The sequence below is a fragment of the Malus domestica genome, chromosome 05 (assembly GCF_042453785.1).
Source record: "Malus domestica chromosome 05, GDT2T_hap1".
Lineage (NCBI taxonomy): Eukaryota > Viridiplantae > Streptophyta > Magnoliopsida > Rosales > Rosaceae > Malus > Malus domestica.
This window is the reverse complement of record NC_091665.1, coordinates 43,075,296-43,092,954: the sequence shown is the minus strand read 5'-3', so window position 1 is coordinate 43,092,954 and position 17,659 is coordinate 43,075,296. Positions and strand designations below refer to the sequence as shown.

Below are 17,659 nucleotides of genomic sequence, written 5' to 3'. Positions count from 1 at the left end.
AACCCGCCGGTGGCGGGGATTGTGTACGAAAAGCTTGATTCTTGCCCAAGGAAACGAGAATTTGCATTCTCCCTCTGGCAACCTAAGAAGAAGTGGAAGAAGAAGCAAGAACAAGACACCGGGTCAAAAGGTCCGACCAAGGACCAGCTGCTCTCGCTCCTCCTGTAGCAGCACCGTCAGCAGCAGTACCCCACCCACGTTTTGGTTCGATAAGCTACCCTCCTCCAATATAGCAAAGTCCAAAGTCATCGAGAACTTCAAGGTTCTGGGCGTCAATTTCGTCCTGGGTGATCTGTACGATCACGAGAGCTCGGTGAATGTGATCAAGCAAGTCGACGTGGTGATCTCGACGGTGAAACATGGTCAGTCGGCTGATCAGGGAAAGATCATTACTTACGCATGCAGCTCGTTTTGAAAGTCCATGCGGAGCAGATGTTTGTTGGACATGGAGATCGGTTATCCAATGTCATCCAAACAGAAACTCAAAGCCGGAGATCATGAGAGCAGCCGAAGAAATAGAGATGTTCTCCGCTCCCTGCTGCTGTCGACTCCCCCAAGGTTCAGACGGCTGCTCCTTGTTCCTCTCTGCCCAGCGAGAGTCCCATCCGTGAGCCCAGATACCGCAATGTGCACCCTCGTCTCGGCCGATAGCAACGGAAAGGCAGCAGCAAAGTGGTGACATTCGGAGACCGTAAGCCCACCGTAATTCTCTCTCCGTCTCTCTTAGACGAACAACAATGGTGTCGCTCACTCCAGGACCAGCTGCTCTCGCACCTCCCGTGGTAGCACCGTCGGCAGCAAGCAAGTCATCTTCCTCCGTGCTCCTCATGTCTTCCGCCAACGATCAGCGCTCCTAGGCGGAGCTCCTCTTCAACCTCTGCAAGCTTGCCGTACTCTCCCCCATCCCCGGCACTCAGATCCTTCAAGCCATCTCTGTGGTTGGGCTGGAGCTACATACGGGCTTGAGGTGGCTCATCAATACGGTGTTCACGGGCAAGCTGGTGTTGTTTCAGACGACATGAATGGGCCCATCAACAATGAGCGGCAATCCCCTTCTGCCCATCAGTTCCAAGCAGCAACGGGGACGGCAAAGTCTCCGACATCAAGGCTGCACCGCTCTTCTCTTGCACCCTCCTCCGTCTCTTGCCTCGCAGCTGCCACCAACTTCAAAGACCGCTGTCAAACGACTAGCCGGCCGAGAAGCTCTTCCTCAAACTCGAGCTCCGCTCCCTGCAAGTTCCTCTACCCATCACCCAAATTTATACACAAAAAAAAAAAAATAAATAAAAAATAAAAAAAAAGGGTGGTGGTGCATCTGGCACCACGTGAAAAAAAGGAAAGGGTGCATGGGCACCAACTAAAGAAACAGAAAATAATACAAAAAATAAAAAAAAAAGGGTTTCATGGTGCGTCTGGCACCATGTGCAGAAAAAGAAAGAAAAATATATATATATATATATATTTATATAAAAAAATAAATAAAAAATAAAAAATAAAAAAAAGAAGGAGAAAAGAAAAGAAAAGAAAATGAAGTTATGATAATATGGTGTGTATGTACATAATATATGTATGTATATAGCAACAAAAAAAAAATGCATCGAGAGAAATAAAGTCCATTTTATTTATTTTTTTTCTGGAAATTTTACACAAATTTGCATTATGCATAACTTAAAAAAAAAAAAAAAAAAAAAAAATCAAATCAAATTTACAACAGGGGACATTCAAGGACGATCAGGTGGCGCCTCACAACTCGGCAGAGCTCCAGGAAGAGAAGGCGTCGGAGGTTGGCTGTTTGAAGCCTCAGCAGTCGGTACAGCCCCAGAAGACGAAGGTAAATGCTGCTGGAACAAACCCACAAACCTCCGATGATCAAGTAAAATCTGACCATCAGATTCCTGCATCTGGTCAATTTTCCTCTTCATGTTTGTGGCATAGTTATGTGCAAGCTTGTGCAACTGTTTATTCTCATGCTTGAGCCCTCTGATCTCTTGTTTGAGACTCATCACTTCAGCCGCCAACGATTCAACTTGACGGGTTCGAGCAAATAGGCGTTGGGCCATGTTGGACACAGAACCCGCACACTGCACACTAAGAGCCAGGGACTCCTTAACAGCCAACTCATCTGACCGCCTGGAAAGTAGTCTGTTATCTTTGGGAGTGACAAGGTTCCGGGCCACCACCGCAGCGGTCATATCATTCTTCATCACCGAATCCCCAACAGTAAGAGGACCAGTAGGGGATATGAAGGATGGGCGCCATATGTTGTCTGGAGAAGGCGGGACTGCCTCTTCACCAAGATTCAAGTCAAAACGACGGTCGGAGGGTCCAGACATTTTCAAAGTATTGAAGAAAGAAGAGATCGGACAAATCAAGATCTTAGAAGTGCAAGAAGGGAGTTTTCACAAGCGAAAATTCAAGTGTGCTTTGAAACGAACAGCGTGCCTCTATATAAAAAATCAGCACTCGACGGGATTTCAGAGATCGAAGAGGCGAGCTCAGAATTCGAAGAGGCCATTCAAAAATCGAAGAGGCAAGCTCAGAAATCGGAGAAGCATCTTGCTTTTCCAGACGCGTCGGCACCCGTGACACGCAAACTCAGCTTTGCGAAAATCACGGGCAATTTGTCGAAGCGCCGATCCCAGATATCGAAGAGGCGCCAGTCTTTTTCAGCCACATCAGCACCCATCACGCGCAAACTCAGCTTTGCGGAAATCACGGGTAATTTGTCGAAGATTTCTTATAAAGAAGAAAGCACGTGAAGCCATATAGATCAATCACGCATTGGTTGCCGACACGAGTGAAAGAATAGTACCTCTACATGTATCAAAGAACTTCCTATAATTGTCTACCTTCGCCTTCCATAGCAAGGTAGACATACAGAGCCTTTCTTCATCTCAAAAAAAAAAAAAATGCTTTCCCAACGAAGCCTCTCGAGTCATTCAATGTTCCTTATTCCCTGGGGTACCTCTGCAAGCCAATGACTCCAAAGCAAAAGTATCTCATATCACCAGGGTAGAAAGCAAGAGTATCTCATATCATGCGTTCTCCCTGTCCTTTCCTTTGTCCTTATTCTTACCTACAAAGACAAGGATAAAGAAAACAATATGCCGGAACTTCCACTCAAACTCGGGTAAGGAACCGACTGCTTGGAACCATTCCCTGATTGCCTACCTAGCACTGCTCTCGAGTACTCGTTTCCCACTGCTGCTGTACTTCCAAAGAAGCTGCCACATCTGCCTGGAGAACAGATAAGGCAAGTGAAAATGATACCTTGCAGCATGTGGAGACAAGGTGCAGAAGGAACAAGCAGAGAAGAATGCAGTCTGCACAGTCAACTCAGCAGAAGGAGTCCGAGCTGAAGAACTCGAGAAGCTGCCATATCTGCCTGAAGAAACAAGCAGAGAAGAATGCAGCATGCTTAGTCAACTCGGCAGAAAGAGTCTGAGATGAAGAACTCGAGAAGATGCCACATCTGCCTGAGGAACAGATAAAGGAAATGAAGATGATACCTTGAAGCATGTGGAGACAAGTGCAACCAAGCACGTGCTGATTCATCCGCTACTTCTTCAAAAGCAAGAGTATCTCATATCATCAAAGTTGCAATCACTCTGACGGTGAATTCGTTTTGACCCTCAAATTCTTGGGTCGGCTTACTAGGCGTTGTGGGCTGCACATGCCGATTCACCACCCTTGAATCAAATCCTTAAAAGATCAAGTCACCAACTGGAAGAATAGCCCATCAATCTTGAAGATCATACCGTTGACCAAACTGCTCAGGTGTGGATTAGAAAGATTGAACAAAGCAACAAGTCGTCACCTTCACCTCGTGCCTGCTTGCCATGTGCTCGAGTTAACCTTCAAGAATCAAGCCTCAACGGCCCTTGAAGAAGCTTCCAGCCAAATTCAAAATCAAGCCTTGACGGCCTTGGAAGAAATCACAAGTACGATTCAAGATCAAGTGTCTACCACTCTTGAATCAAAACCTAGTTCAAGAATAAGCTGTGGAAAATCAACAATTGGAGGAATCCAGAAAACCCTCCAACCCAGTTCAAGATCAAAGCTGTGGAAAGTCAACAAGGGCAACAAAATACGTGCCGATTCACCCACTACCAAAGCCAAAGATCATCTACCACATGAAACTCCTTGTGGTCCAATTTCAACCCTCAAGATCAAGTCTCGACGGCCCTTGAAGAAATTTCAAACAAAAGTTCAAGAACAAGCCTCAACGGCCCTTGAAGAAATCTTAAGCCCAATTCAAGATCAAGCCTCAACGGCCCTTGAAGAAATCTCCAGCCCAATTCAAGATCAAGCCTCGACGGCCCTTGGATCGACATCAACAGTAAGGGACTTCAAAACGCATCTCCTACACGTGACAAGCACATGTATACGACGTGCCTTGAAGTGGGGGCATTTGTAGACATCGAAATTTCGGTAAATAAATGTTGACCGATAAATCAAAGTGTCAACGCTCATGTATTACATAAATTTTACACGTAGCGTGTGACTCAACGAAAATTGAAATGAGTTGGAAAAGTCATCAAATAGGACACGTGTCAACACCTGGCAGAAACGACTTATTTCATCTGGAATATTATATTCAAAATTAGGCCTTGGAAAATTCTATAAATACAAGCCCAATTTCATTCATTTAGGGGAACAAAAAAAAAATCATTAGGCAAAACTCTTGAAGCTCTGAAGCTCTGAAACTCCGAAGCTCTCAAGCATCCAGGTTCCCGAAGAATCAAGAAAGCGTTCTTCGTTCATCGTTCTTCCAAGATCAAGCCCGACGGCCCTTGGATCAACAATCATCCACCTTCAAGCCCAAGCCTCAACGGTCCCTTGAAGAAAGCGTTCATCGTTCATCAACTGTTCATCCTCAAGGATCAAGCCCCAACGGCCCCTTTGGATCGACAACACCAACAAATCCGCTCATCCGCTGTTCATCAAGCCCAAGCCCCGACGACCCTTGAAGAAAGCGTTCATCGTTCATCACTGTTCTTCGAGATCAAGCCCAAAAGCCCTCGAAGATCCGTTCAAGCCCAAAAGCTCTCGAAGATCCGTTCGTCACTGTTCTTCGAGTTCAAAGCCCAAAAGCCCTCGGAAATCCGTTCATCACTGTTCTTCGAGATCAAGCCCAAAAGCCCTTGAAGATCCGTCAATCACCATTCTTCAAGATCAAGCCCAAAAGCCCTTGAAGATCCGTTCATCCTCGTTCATCCAAGATCAAGCCTCAACGGCCCTTGGATCAATCGCACATCCCACAAATCAACACCTTACGGAGATCGAATCAGATGATCAAAATAGAGAGAGATTGTAACCCAAAATCATCAAATACAAATATTTTGTTTGTGCACGTTGTTCTTGTCTCTTTCGTTTCAGGAATTTTCCGTGTTCACACATTCTCTTTCTATAAAAGCAGTAAAACTGAAAGAATAATATCAAATAGTGTGACTTCAATACTACATACGAAACGCTTAAGAGTTACGAATGTATTAGCTGTTAAATTTGATTTTCACAATTATTAAATCTCTTATTTTCAATCTTAGCAATTTATTTTATGTATCACTCAATACTACGCATTATCAAAGAAACACTGATTGTTCTGTGTCAATCCTCTGACCGAATAATAACATAGGCGCCCGAGAGGAATTTTCAAACACTTGAATGCATAAGAGAAACGTAAACTTGCAAACACCTACTCCATTAGGCGTTTGAAACACAAGATTTTGCCCTAGCCAGTAGCCATGCATAATGACCAATCATGAAACCTAACTTGTTTGTGCATGCACATAGTTCAGAGCCAATAGACGACCAAACAGAAACTGCAGTTAAATCCACACATCCGCCAACTTATGTATGTATGTATAGTATAATCCAGGAAATTCGATGGATGAAACCAAGTTATAACCAACCACGTAACATTTTCTCTGTTTTCAGTTCAACCCTAAATATTCTACTCCACCACGATATTGCTTGATGAGGTCCCACTATACACATGATTTGATCTGACTAATAACTCTCTCACATGTCCAAAATTTTAAAGCAAACTGTTGATCTACGATGATGGTGTGTTCTGACTCCTTATCCGTTACGAGAAGGACCTTTACCTTTGTTTGGTAAAAAGGCCAATTTTTCAAACACCAAAGGGGCCGCACTGCAGTTCCATTTTAGGGTTCTTCGATGTGATTTTACGGACAATTCAAAGAATCCAATGGCTCAAGGAGCTCAGTGCACTGGACAGCATGCATGCCGAGGTTCAAATTTTTGGTCTCGTTCTTTATTTTATTCAAAACTAAAGCTACTATCATGTCTGCCATAGGACAAGCAGTACCACATCTGATCGTTGAAAATATATCACTTTTTACTACCAGTTAAACTAACTCAGTATATGCACGTACGTTGAACCAAAATCTAGATCAATTACGATTCATTATTGTAACCCAAATAACAAAGCAGTATTATTTTGAAACAGCCATTCCTTCAAGTTCAAACCATGCAGGGGCAGGGGGAAACCCTAACAATGGCACATTAATCTGGGATTAAGGCTTAAGTGACAACAGAAAGCCCCATTAATTAACACAAGCTCTAATAAACTGTAAAATAAATTAACGAGGACATGTAGGCTCAAAGGCGAACGGACCGACATTGTAGAGAAGGAATGGGAGCTTCTGGGACATAAATGGCTTCGCAGGCTTCATGAGAGCACCGCTCAGTCCACCATGCAGATCGGACGGCTTGGAGCAGGCGACGGAAGGAGAGGAGACGAGTGACACCTTGCACTTGTGAGCTCCAAAGGTGGTGATGGTCTTAGGTGCCGTGATAAAAAAGTAGCCATTTTTATCTGTGGTTTCCTTCACAACCAATGGGAACTTTCTGTTGTTGCACTGTAGCTTTACTGTAGCACCTGCCCAAAAAAAAAAAACAATTCAAACAAATTATTAGAAAAATGAGTAAAACAAAACCATGTGATGTTTGTAATTTTCATAAAATGGCTGTGTACCTATGGACATGAAGAGAACACTATTTTTAGGTGCATAATGTAAAAATTAGACTAATTTGGACTAAACCAAGAACACTAATTTTTTGTTTATTTATATATGCAAAATATGTACATTTTTTTGTTTTGAAATTATGTAAAAAGTAAACAAATTTTAGACTAACCAAGAACTGGCTTGGCGCCGTTAAGGGTGTCGACGCCGGAGTAGTTGCAAGATTTGCAGTAAACGACGCCTTGAACCGCTACAAAGCTCCTTGGGAAAGGTTTCTTAGGTGGGTACATAGGAGGGTGAACCGGTGGGTGGCCGTGGTGGTGGTGGGGGCTTGGTGGGTGAAACGGAGAGTGGGCTGGTGGGTGCACCGGGGAGGCAGTGGGTGGGTGTGGGTGGGGGTGGCGGTGGTGCTGGCCGTGAGTGGGTGGGTAAGCCGGTGGGTGGGTTGGGGAAGCTACTGGATGGGAATAGTGAACGCTGTGGTGTGGAGGAATGGCGGGTAAAGTGGTAATTACATCACCGAAGACAGTGAACCAGCTCAGTAGGAGGACTGAGAGCTGCACAAACACAGCAGGAGAACCCATGTTTTGTTTCTTTCTCTAGTCTTTTTTTCTAGAGAGAGAGAGAGATGGAGTGAGTGGCTCAAGAGTGAGATTTATAGGAATTTAAGCCAGGATTCCCTGCGGGCTTTCTTGGTAAATTTGGTTTCAACTTTTTTTTATTGGTCTGGGCTGGTATTTGAAGGGGATATAATGGACTTTAGAAATGTGAGAATTGGAAAAATATTAAAGTAAAAGAATAAAAAATGTTATTTGTGGAGGAAAATAATTGGCTCCTTAGGTCAAGAATTCTTTAGACTACGTTTGGACGAGAGTATTTCAAGTTTTAATACATTGATGCTTAAGTTATGAAGTAATGGATCATAAAATGTGGGAAAAATAATAAAAATGGCTTGAAAACTTTCAGTTTTAACGAAAATGACAAAATAAAGGATAAATTGAATAGTACCATAATTAACTTTTTAGTGTAAAAATGTGATTTTTCGTTAAAGTGAACAATACCATAAACTTTTCGTTAAAGTTTCCTAAAATGTTATGCAGAGAAGATTAGATCTCTCACGTAAAGATTAGCAAATTCCTCTCACATCCCCATGCAATGCACATGGAGGGTTTTTTATAATCCCTTTTATATTTACATTTTGTAATCCATTCCTTATTAACTTGGCATCAATCTATTGGAACTAGCAAAACCCTCATCCAAACATGGCGTTAAACTTTAGAGTTAAATTGTTGTTTGACATGTGTATATACAATGTTCTTTTATCACTTTTAAAGAAAACTATGAAACCACCATTTGAGTTACTATCCAGACTCATGTTTTAGTGCAAAGGTATCACCAAACTTCTTTATGGTATCAGAACATGTTGACTCACGTATGAAGTTAAACGGTCACATGTGCTCTACGTCACTCAATTTGTGCTCCACGTCACCCAATTCCTGTAGTTCATGTGTTTCCCTTAAAAATTCTTCACACGTGATGGGGAGTGTAAGGATGTGAAAGTAAAAGAGTCTCAAATCAATGAAAGGAAAAACTTTGTAAGAACTTATTAAAAATTGGGTTACTCTCTGTAATATCAACTAATTGTATAATAAAACTTTAACTTTTTTCGCAGGGTAACTTTCGATAAAATTTTGGTTAAAAAGTATCATTTGTTTCACATGTATTTGTGAGGAATTTTCTAAAGACTCTAGATGGCTTTAGGATAAAGATTTAGTTGATTGGGATGATAATTGTGAAGAACATTACGTTAATGAGCCTTTCTTGATTAATATTGAAGGCATCTTCTTGTTTATTTTTATTTATAGACTTTTTTCAATTCATTTGATCCGTCTGTTAAAAAAAATCTGTGTTAGAAATAAAAATAAATGCGTGAATAACATCCCTTAAAGTTTTCTTCTGATATTGACCAAAATAAAAGTTTTTTGTGTAGATTAAAAATAAGTAGCGTATGAATTTAAATACAATTTAATTAGTATAATATTCATATGTATTAGAACCGTGGACAATATTTTTAATCTACACAACGAGTAGCCAATATTTGGAATATTTCCCCATGCAGCAAGCCAAATGTAGAATTTTCCAAGGCCCTCGAGGGTTGACCCAAACCCTATATTATCTAAGTTACTAAACGGTACTTTAGGTCTTGATTCTCGGTTAATTTTCAATGCTGCATATAAAACCTTGGTTAAATACTTTAACAAAAGAGATTTTCGATGAGTCAGAAATACGATACGATACAATAAGTGTAATTATACAGTTAGTTGAAAATTTGAAAGAAAATAATGGTGAGAATGCTCACATTCTCAATCTCAATAGTAAACTTCTTGTGGGAGGTTTGTGTGTTGGGGTGCCACCTAACAAACGCCATGCCGTACTTCTTGATTACGGTGGCCACTAGTTAAGATAAGAGTGCATAATGGCCGACCTCGGATCCCTCTAATTCAGATTTGACCCGATTTTTCGGTTCAAATTAAATGTGGCACATGAAGCAAATGAACATTAAAGTGAAATACACTTACAGTTTACTCAATCATAATTTTTCTCGAGTTTTGGGGCATCATGCACTGACTTCATGGGTCATAGCCCAATAGTTTTAGTTGACTCTAATGTGGCGTTTACTAGCTAGCCTCTTATTTTAGTTTATTCACATAGTTATGATTCATATAAATGACGAATATATATGTTGTATATAAGAGATTAGAATGTTTTGTTGGATGTGTGGGCATACGAAAAATAACAAGATTAATAACAAGGATATCTAAGGTAAAGTAGGAGTAGCTACAATTGAAGGTAAGATAAGAGAAAATCGGTTAAGGTGGATTGAACACGTGAATCAAAGACCTAGAGGTGCTCCACAATTACGAGGCAAAGATTTAGGCCAAAAGGAATAGAAGAAGATCTAGGAAGACTTGGAAAGAGACTCTAAGAAAAGATATGTAGTGTTTGGAGCTAACAGAAAACTTGATACAAAATTGAGCGCAAAAACATTATATGATTCATACAGCCGAACTCACTAAGTGGGATAAAATTTTGTTATTAGTATTGTTGTTGTTGTTGTTGTATCGTTTAACAATCATTACGGATGCGTTGTAGATATTGTGGTAAATGTTCAATTTGTGATGTGGAATGTTGTCCTACATCGCAAAGCTAAAAGACCTTATATTGTATGTTATTATAAGAGGTTGAACTATCCTCTATACTGCAAATTGGTTAGAACTTCAATTTTCTTCATGGTATCATAGCACAATTTGCTCATGTGTAAAAGTCCAAGAACCACATATCCATATCACTCTATATAAATTGTCCACGTATTTATATTGATTATCGTCACGCGTAAGTAATTCTTGGAAGAACCTCAACTTCCTTCCCTAGTATACATAATTTATCTCTTATATATAAAGCCAGGGCCCCAATTTGGGGTCAAGGCTTCGACAAAATAATTAGGACGAGAATGCCCCTCAACCAAAAAAAATCCAAAAGCAGCCCAATATAATATATCAAATAATGCAGGGGTAATTTGGTTATCATAAAATATAATATAAATATAAGTGGGAAGAGAGAAAAAAATAAAAAAATGGAAGGATGAGTGAAAGTTGATAGTGCCCACGTGGAGGGAAAATAAAAATATAATAAAACAATAAGGAAAATCATGAATATTGTGTTGAAAACATCTTAAGATGTGCGTAGTGCCCGTGATAAATTAGTAAAGTTTTTTTTTTTAAAATAATATCTCACAATAGACTAGTAATAATGTGATTCAATAAATTATTTATTAAATATTATTTTATTCATAAAAAAAAAATTTCGCACGCGGATAATAATGTGATTAAATTAATTATCAAATGATTTTTTTTAATAAACGATATTATCTACACTAAATGGGAGGAGGATGAGCTTAGCCTCACAATGGGCTAACAATAATGTGATTCAATCAATTATTTATTAAATATTATTTTCCCTATTATTAATGTAAATTCTATAGAAACCGAATTTATTATGTGAATTCAGTTGCTTTAAATGGTTTATGATGAGTTTCTTCTAGCATGATCTAAAATTATTCATTTACTTCAAATATTTGACTTTTCTTTTGTCAATTTATGCATATAAATATATTTAAAATATGTAAGTCGCGTGTAGCACACTATGATTCAAAAAATACATGAAGACACTTTTTAACTGAGAAATCATTTAATTCCCAGACCAGCTGGGCAGGGGCTTCCAATGCATGAATAAACAAAGTGCAGCACAGAGGACCTAAGGTTGATATATTATGAACCGACACGTCCGATATATACTTTACCGGCCCCAGTCAATGCGTTTGTTTAAATTGTAAATGATTTGCAGACCTACACAGAGACATAGAGCTCTCGATTCTAGAAACTCTGGTGAGTTTCTGATTTGTTTTCCCCCACAATCCAACGCAGCAGATCTTGATTATTCTGGTTTGGAGCTTGTCCTTTGGATCCCAAAAACACAATTTGTTCTGATTAACTATTTTAATTTTTACTTACCGATATTGGGAAATGGTTAGGCTGAGTCAAACAATAACATAACAATTAATATTATAATATCAATGTTATTCATGAGAGTAAAATCGGACCTAATACTTTCCCTTATCAGTGAAGAGAGAATTTTTTGCTAGAATTATCAGCAGAAACAATCAAGTGAATCCAACCCCCCGAACAATGCCTTATTGAGTTGGTTCACATAAATGACGATTATATATGTTGTGTAAAAGCGATAAAAATACTTTGTTAGATGTATCAACACACGAGAAATGACAGAATTAAGATCGAGAATATCCGAAGTAAAGTAGGAGTAACCATAATTGAAGATAAGATAAGAGAAAATCAATTAAGGTGGTTTGGACGTGAATTGAAGACCTACAGGTACTCCGGTCAGATTCTAGAAGATACAACTATAAGACAGAGATTTAGGGCAAAAAGGATAGAGGAATTCCTAGGAAGCATTGGGAAGAGACTCTAAAAAAGACATGAAATACTTGGAGCTAACAGAAAACTTGACACAAAATCTAGCGCAATGACGTTCTAGGATTCATACAGCCGAACTCACTTAATGGGATAATTTTTTGTTATTATTATTGTTGTTGATGTTGTATCGTTCAACAATCATTTTGGTTTTTAGTTTTCGCTTTTAGTTAACTCTGTTTCAGTGGCATAGTTTTGTTGTGGCATTACGGATGCATTGTAGATTATGTGGTAAATGTTCAATTTGTGATGTGGAATGTTGTACTGCATCGCAAAGCTTAAAAGACGTTATAATGTATGTTATTTTAAGAGGTTGAACTATCTTCTATATTGCAAATTGGTTAGAATCTTAACTTTTTTCATAATATCAGCGCATAGTTTGCTCGCGTGTAAAAGTTTAAGAACCACATATATTCCATATCACTCTATATGAATTGCCCACATATTTATATTGATTATCATCACACATAAGTAATACCTGGAAGAAACGGAAAAGGATTCTCGCCGGATCATTTTCCTAGGGATCCCACGATCATGACTGTTCATCATACATTGTGCGGTAAAAAATTATTTCAAAATTTAAAATACTTAACGAAAACTAACTGTACGATATACGATAAACTGTCACGATTACGGGATCCCTAGAATCCTTAGAAAAAGTATCCTCGCCCGATCCTTTTCTGGAAGAAACTTCAACTTCCTTTCCCAGTTTACATAACTTTTTAACTGAGAAATCATTTAATTCCCAGACCAGCACGGCAGGGGCTTCCAATGCATGAATAAACAAAGTGCAGCACAGAGGATCTAAGGTTGATATATTATCAACCGACACGTCCGATATATAGTGTACCGGCCCTAGTCAATGCGTTTGTTTAAATTGTAAATGATTTGCAGACTTACACAGAGACATAGAGCTCTCGATTCTAGAAACTCTGGTGAGTTTCTGATTTGTTTTCTCCCACAATCCAACGCAGCAGATCTTGATTATTTCTGGTTTGAAGCTTGCCCTTTGGATCCAAAAAACAAAATTTGTTCTGATTAACTATTTTATTTTTTACTTAACGATATTGGGAAGTGGGGTTAGGCTGAGTCAGACAATAACCTAACAATTACTATTTTAATATGAAAGTAAAATCGAACCTAATAATTTCTCTTATAAGTGAAGAGAGAATTTTTTGCTAGAATCATCAGAAGAAACAATCAAGTGAATCCAACCCCCCGAACAATGCCTTATTGAGTTTGTTCAAGTTGTATACGTCATAACTTTGAGACATTCTTGAGCACGAGCTTTTGTATTGTGGGATCGTTGTTAATCATTGAAGTTCAGGGATAATTTTATACAATGACAATAAGGTCCGCAACGTTTTATGGCACGGAGTGTAAGGTGGTCAAAAAATAACATTTGTAAAAAAAGAGTGATAGAGGTGAGAATGTTTCGATGTTTGTGTGGGCACACAATAAATAATAGGATAAAGAATGAGGACACCCAAGGCAAAGTAAGAGTAGCCACATTGAAGATAAGATAAGAAATAATCGGTTAAGATGGTTTGGACACATGAACTAAAGACATGTAGATGCTCTACTTAGAAAATGCGACTGTGAAACGGAGGCTCAAGTCAAAAAGGGTAAAAGAAGACTTGAAAAGAGACTTCAAGAAAATATATGGAGTATTTGGAGCTAAAGGAATAATTTAGCGCAAAACAGAATATAGTAATATTCTAGAATTCATACGACCGATCCTACTTGGTAGATGTTGGCGGTGGTGGTTTGTTATAGGATGCATGGCCATCATCGACGACGAGTGTGTAACTTGCATGCATTCTTCGCGTGCCCAAGAAGGTCAATCTAAAAAACAAGACAATGTTAAGCCCACGGTACACCATGGCTTCTCAAACCATTTACATGTAAGCCCAAAAACCAATCATAGGGCCATTTGATGTGCCCGCAGTTCAAATCAACCATACAATACACCCGAACCACCAAACCTGCAAAAAAACTAAACCGAAAACCAGGTCTTGTGTTGCTTATTGCCGAAGAATTGAAAATTTTAGCCACAACCCTTAAATTAAGCATTGAAGTCCCAATATGGAAAAGTTGTTCCCTCGTGACCTAACATTTATGGGTTCGAGTCGTGGAAATAGTATCTTTGCAAAGTAAAGGTAAAGCTGACTATTACAAAACGGGGAGCCTTATTTGCTTGGGATTGAAAGACAAGCAAGTTATGGAGTGCCCCTTTCATGCATTTGCAAGGCGCACTGGATTTTCAGCTTCTGTCCCAATCAGAATTGTGGCTTGTATTGTAATGGCATTCAAATCTAACTTCCCCAAGTTGTGCTATATGCAGAAATGTTGTGGTTTTAAAACACAAATGTCTGCATCCTAACTAATTCAATTCCTAAACGTGCGCAGTGGGTGGATCCACAACTTTTCACTCATAGATGGACATGCCTAATAGGCCAAATCAGGACAAGGATCGAAATGTTCGTCCCCGTCCCCCTCTAAAAGAAGAGACACTTACAATACACGAGGATTCAAAATGTGATGGTAGTTTCTCAATAAATATGACGCTACGTGAGAAAGTTATAACGTTTGATGAAGCGTGTTAAGTTTGAGACTATCACATTGGCAAATCCATTTGATACAAATCTTTCTCCTCTACATATAGGTTTGAAACATAACAACATTGACATTTGTGTTTTTGAAAGATTTTATTTTTTAGATAACAAGAATTTCGCTACACTTGGGATGTAATTTTGATGATAGCTCAAGGCCAATGAGTGTAGGATTAACCATTGACGTCATTTTAGGGATAACTCAAATCAATAAAAACGCGATTAGCTTAAGATACCGTAAGAACTGTGGCATGCATGCAGTTAAGAACAAGATAAGGGTCTTGGCAAACATGATTGATGTAAAAGTGATTGTGGAAAAAAATTTCAATTTGTCGAGAAGGCGGCCTGGCACACTACGTATCAAGGAGTTGGATGCTTAAATTTTTTTTTAACCACTTGTATAATAATCCGTGATATACCAAAACATTAAAAAATCTCTCCGGATTGTGGTCCCTTGTTTCTACATTTTACACTTTTATAGTACAGGTAGGTTGGCTTTTAGTTCATGATGTAAATGAGAACTGGATTCACCTATTTTTTTCACTTTTGCCCTCATTTGGATCCGTCATTTAAGTATCAACATCACTCTGTCTGACTTTGTGGTAAAGGCAAAGGCTACTTTTTCTCCAAAGATTGAAAACTCTCATCCGCCCAAATTTGTAGAAGGTTCAAAATTCGGATTCCAAATTTTGGTTAGCTTCTAACTTCAATGGGATTAGATGTATGGTTCTTTCTGTCTATTGATCACCGTATAATATGCCTAATCTAGGGCTTTGCTTGGTGTCTGGCATTGACAGGATTGGACAAGTGTTGAATCAACCTCGCTTGGGTGAGAATTTAAGGGAAAAACTTGAGTAGGAGGCCCGATCATGTCATTTGTATATCCATTTCATAAAAGCGTGCGGCCCTTTATATTTTATTCTCATTTGACCTACCTAATATGAGAGACAGTCTTACTAAAATTTCTCTTCTCAACTAGAGACATATGAATCTGATTATGTCAAGCTATATTCCAACATCATAATCCAATCCAAACCATAACTACAATCGTTATTGATGCACATTGCTCAATAATATCAACAAGGACACTAGTGCAAGTTCAATTATAATCGTGTCTCAACCCACCAAACCTGATTGTACAGAAGTTGAGACTTGTAACAACGCAATCCTTAAATGTTAGATCCTTACATCCAATGTTTTATTCATTCAGTGCATTCTATACACTGCAACATAGTAGAGTTTTCGGATTACGAGGCTAAGAAACATAAGAAAATGAAAAAAAAAAGGTTCTAATTGCTTAAGAAGGTTCAATGTGTTTGAGAAAATGAAGGGGTGGTTGTTGTGTGTATTCTCACGTACTTAATAATTGGCATATGACAAACACATTGTGCAGCAAATTCTGCAGATGTTGACATTATCCACTGGTCATGAACCTGCCAGGATTAAACTTGCATTCATGCTAATGCTGTGGGTAAAATGGTAATTTACAAGGCTGAGCAGTTGGACCTTTTTTTTTTTCTTTCTTTCTGAAAGCTTGAAAAAAGGAGGAGTTGAACGAGAAAATATATACTCAACAAGTCGGTGAACTCTCATAAAGGGTGGACTCATTCAAAGTAAGTTATACCGACCTTGGAGAAGATGTATCGAGGTACAATGAGGCTCGTTCATGTGTAAGAGTGTTTGACCATTTAGTGAGATTGCAAGACTTAAGTTTTTCTCAAAGTCGAACACGTATCTTCTTCTCCTTTTTCTTGTGCAAATGCAATAATGAGATTTTGATCCTCGTCGAATCTCCGTAGGGATTCTAGGGATCAACGCATACATACCATTGATAAAAAATCGTGCGATCCTAATTAAATATTTTTTATATTTTTAAAAGTAAATTAGTCTCGTTTTAAGTGAAAAATATAAATAAAAAAAAAATTGTGGCCGCACAATTTTTTATCAACAGTTCGTGTGTGTTGATCGCTAGGGAGGGGATCCGGTGAGAATCCAATTCCACAATAATGAATGCTTCTAACTAATTGAGCCAAAGCAATATTTTAGATAAGTTGGATCTAGTTTGCATCCAAATCCAAAGATAATTTAGTTTGACTAAAGAGAATTTAATCCTTGTTTGGAATAAGGGGTGTGATATTTACACATCTTATTTTACTTTTCACACGTCCTTCTAATTTTCGGCCGTCGGATCGAATGAATTGATGAAAATCAACGGATAAAAATTAATAAGGAATGTGTAAAAAGTAAAATAGGATGTGTGGATACCACAACCCTAAAATAAATGAGTTGGCTTTGTGTTGCGGGGGAAATCTGCAGATTAAGTGCACTATGTATGTATGGTATGGTATTTGACTAATTGAATAATTTGTTTAATTTTAGCAGCGTAGTTAAGACTTAATCCACTCAAAGGGGTCTCTCAAGTCAATGACAACTTTGAGGCGCTATTGACGATTTTATTTTTATTTTTCTTTATAACTTTATACATCTTTCTTGCAAACTCACAATCATTAGCCTCTCTTTGCAGATAGATTTTTAAGTGTGCTAAAAATATAGTTAGGTTAGGTACATTAAGTGTTATAATATAAATAATTACATATTTGAAAGAAATTTTTTCAATCACTTGTGTTTTAATACTTGATGTATCAAACTGTATTTTTAGCACACTGAAAAATTTCTACACTTTTCATCCACGAGATGAGATGAGTGTCATAATACATTTGGTATATTGAACTATATTGTAAATTTGTCAATCACTTGTAGACACATCTATTATTATGTGACAATGATGATAATTGCCTCAATTCTTCAATCACATGATGATTATTTATAAGTGATAAAAATAATTGTTTATCATTTGGTTTATTAAATTAAATTTTTACATTAATGAGGGGAATTAGTGAAAATGAATTGATCTTAATGATGATATGGAACATGTACGCACCACACTCTCCCCAAAGCGCGTGAGCAGATCCCACCAAAACAATTCTTACCAAACAAAAGAAAGTAAACC

The 17,659-nt window shown here is 38.5% G+C and overlaps 1 protein-coding gene across 1 annotated transcript; it reads right to left on the bottom strand.

The window, feature by feature from the left end:
- Positions 1-6,399: 6,399 nt before the first annotated feature.
- On the bottom strand, positions 6,400-7,721 carry LOC103434808 (non-classical arabinogalactan protein 31). The gene is made up of 2 exons (XM_008373158.4): positions 7,162-7,721; positions 6,400-6,904 (listed from the first exon to the last, which is right to left on the bottom strand). Exons 1-2 carry the CDS (start codon positions 7,571-7,573, stop codon positions 6,606-6,608), a joined length of 711 nt encoding a protein of 236 aa, XP_008371380.2. The 5' UTR covers positions 7,574-7,721; the 3' UTR covers positions 6,400-6,605.
- Between the last annotated feature and the right edge of the window lie 9,938 nt (positions 7,722-17,659).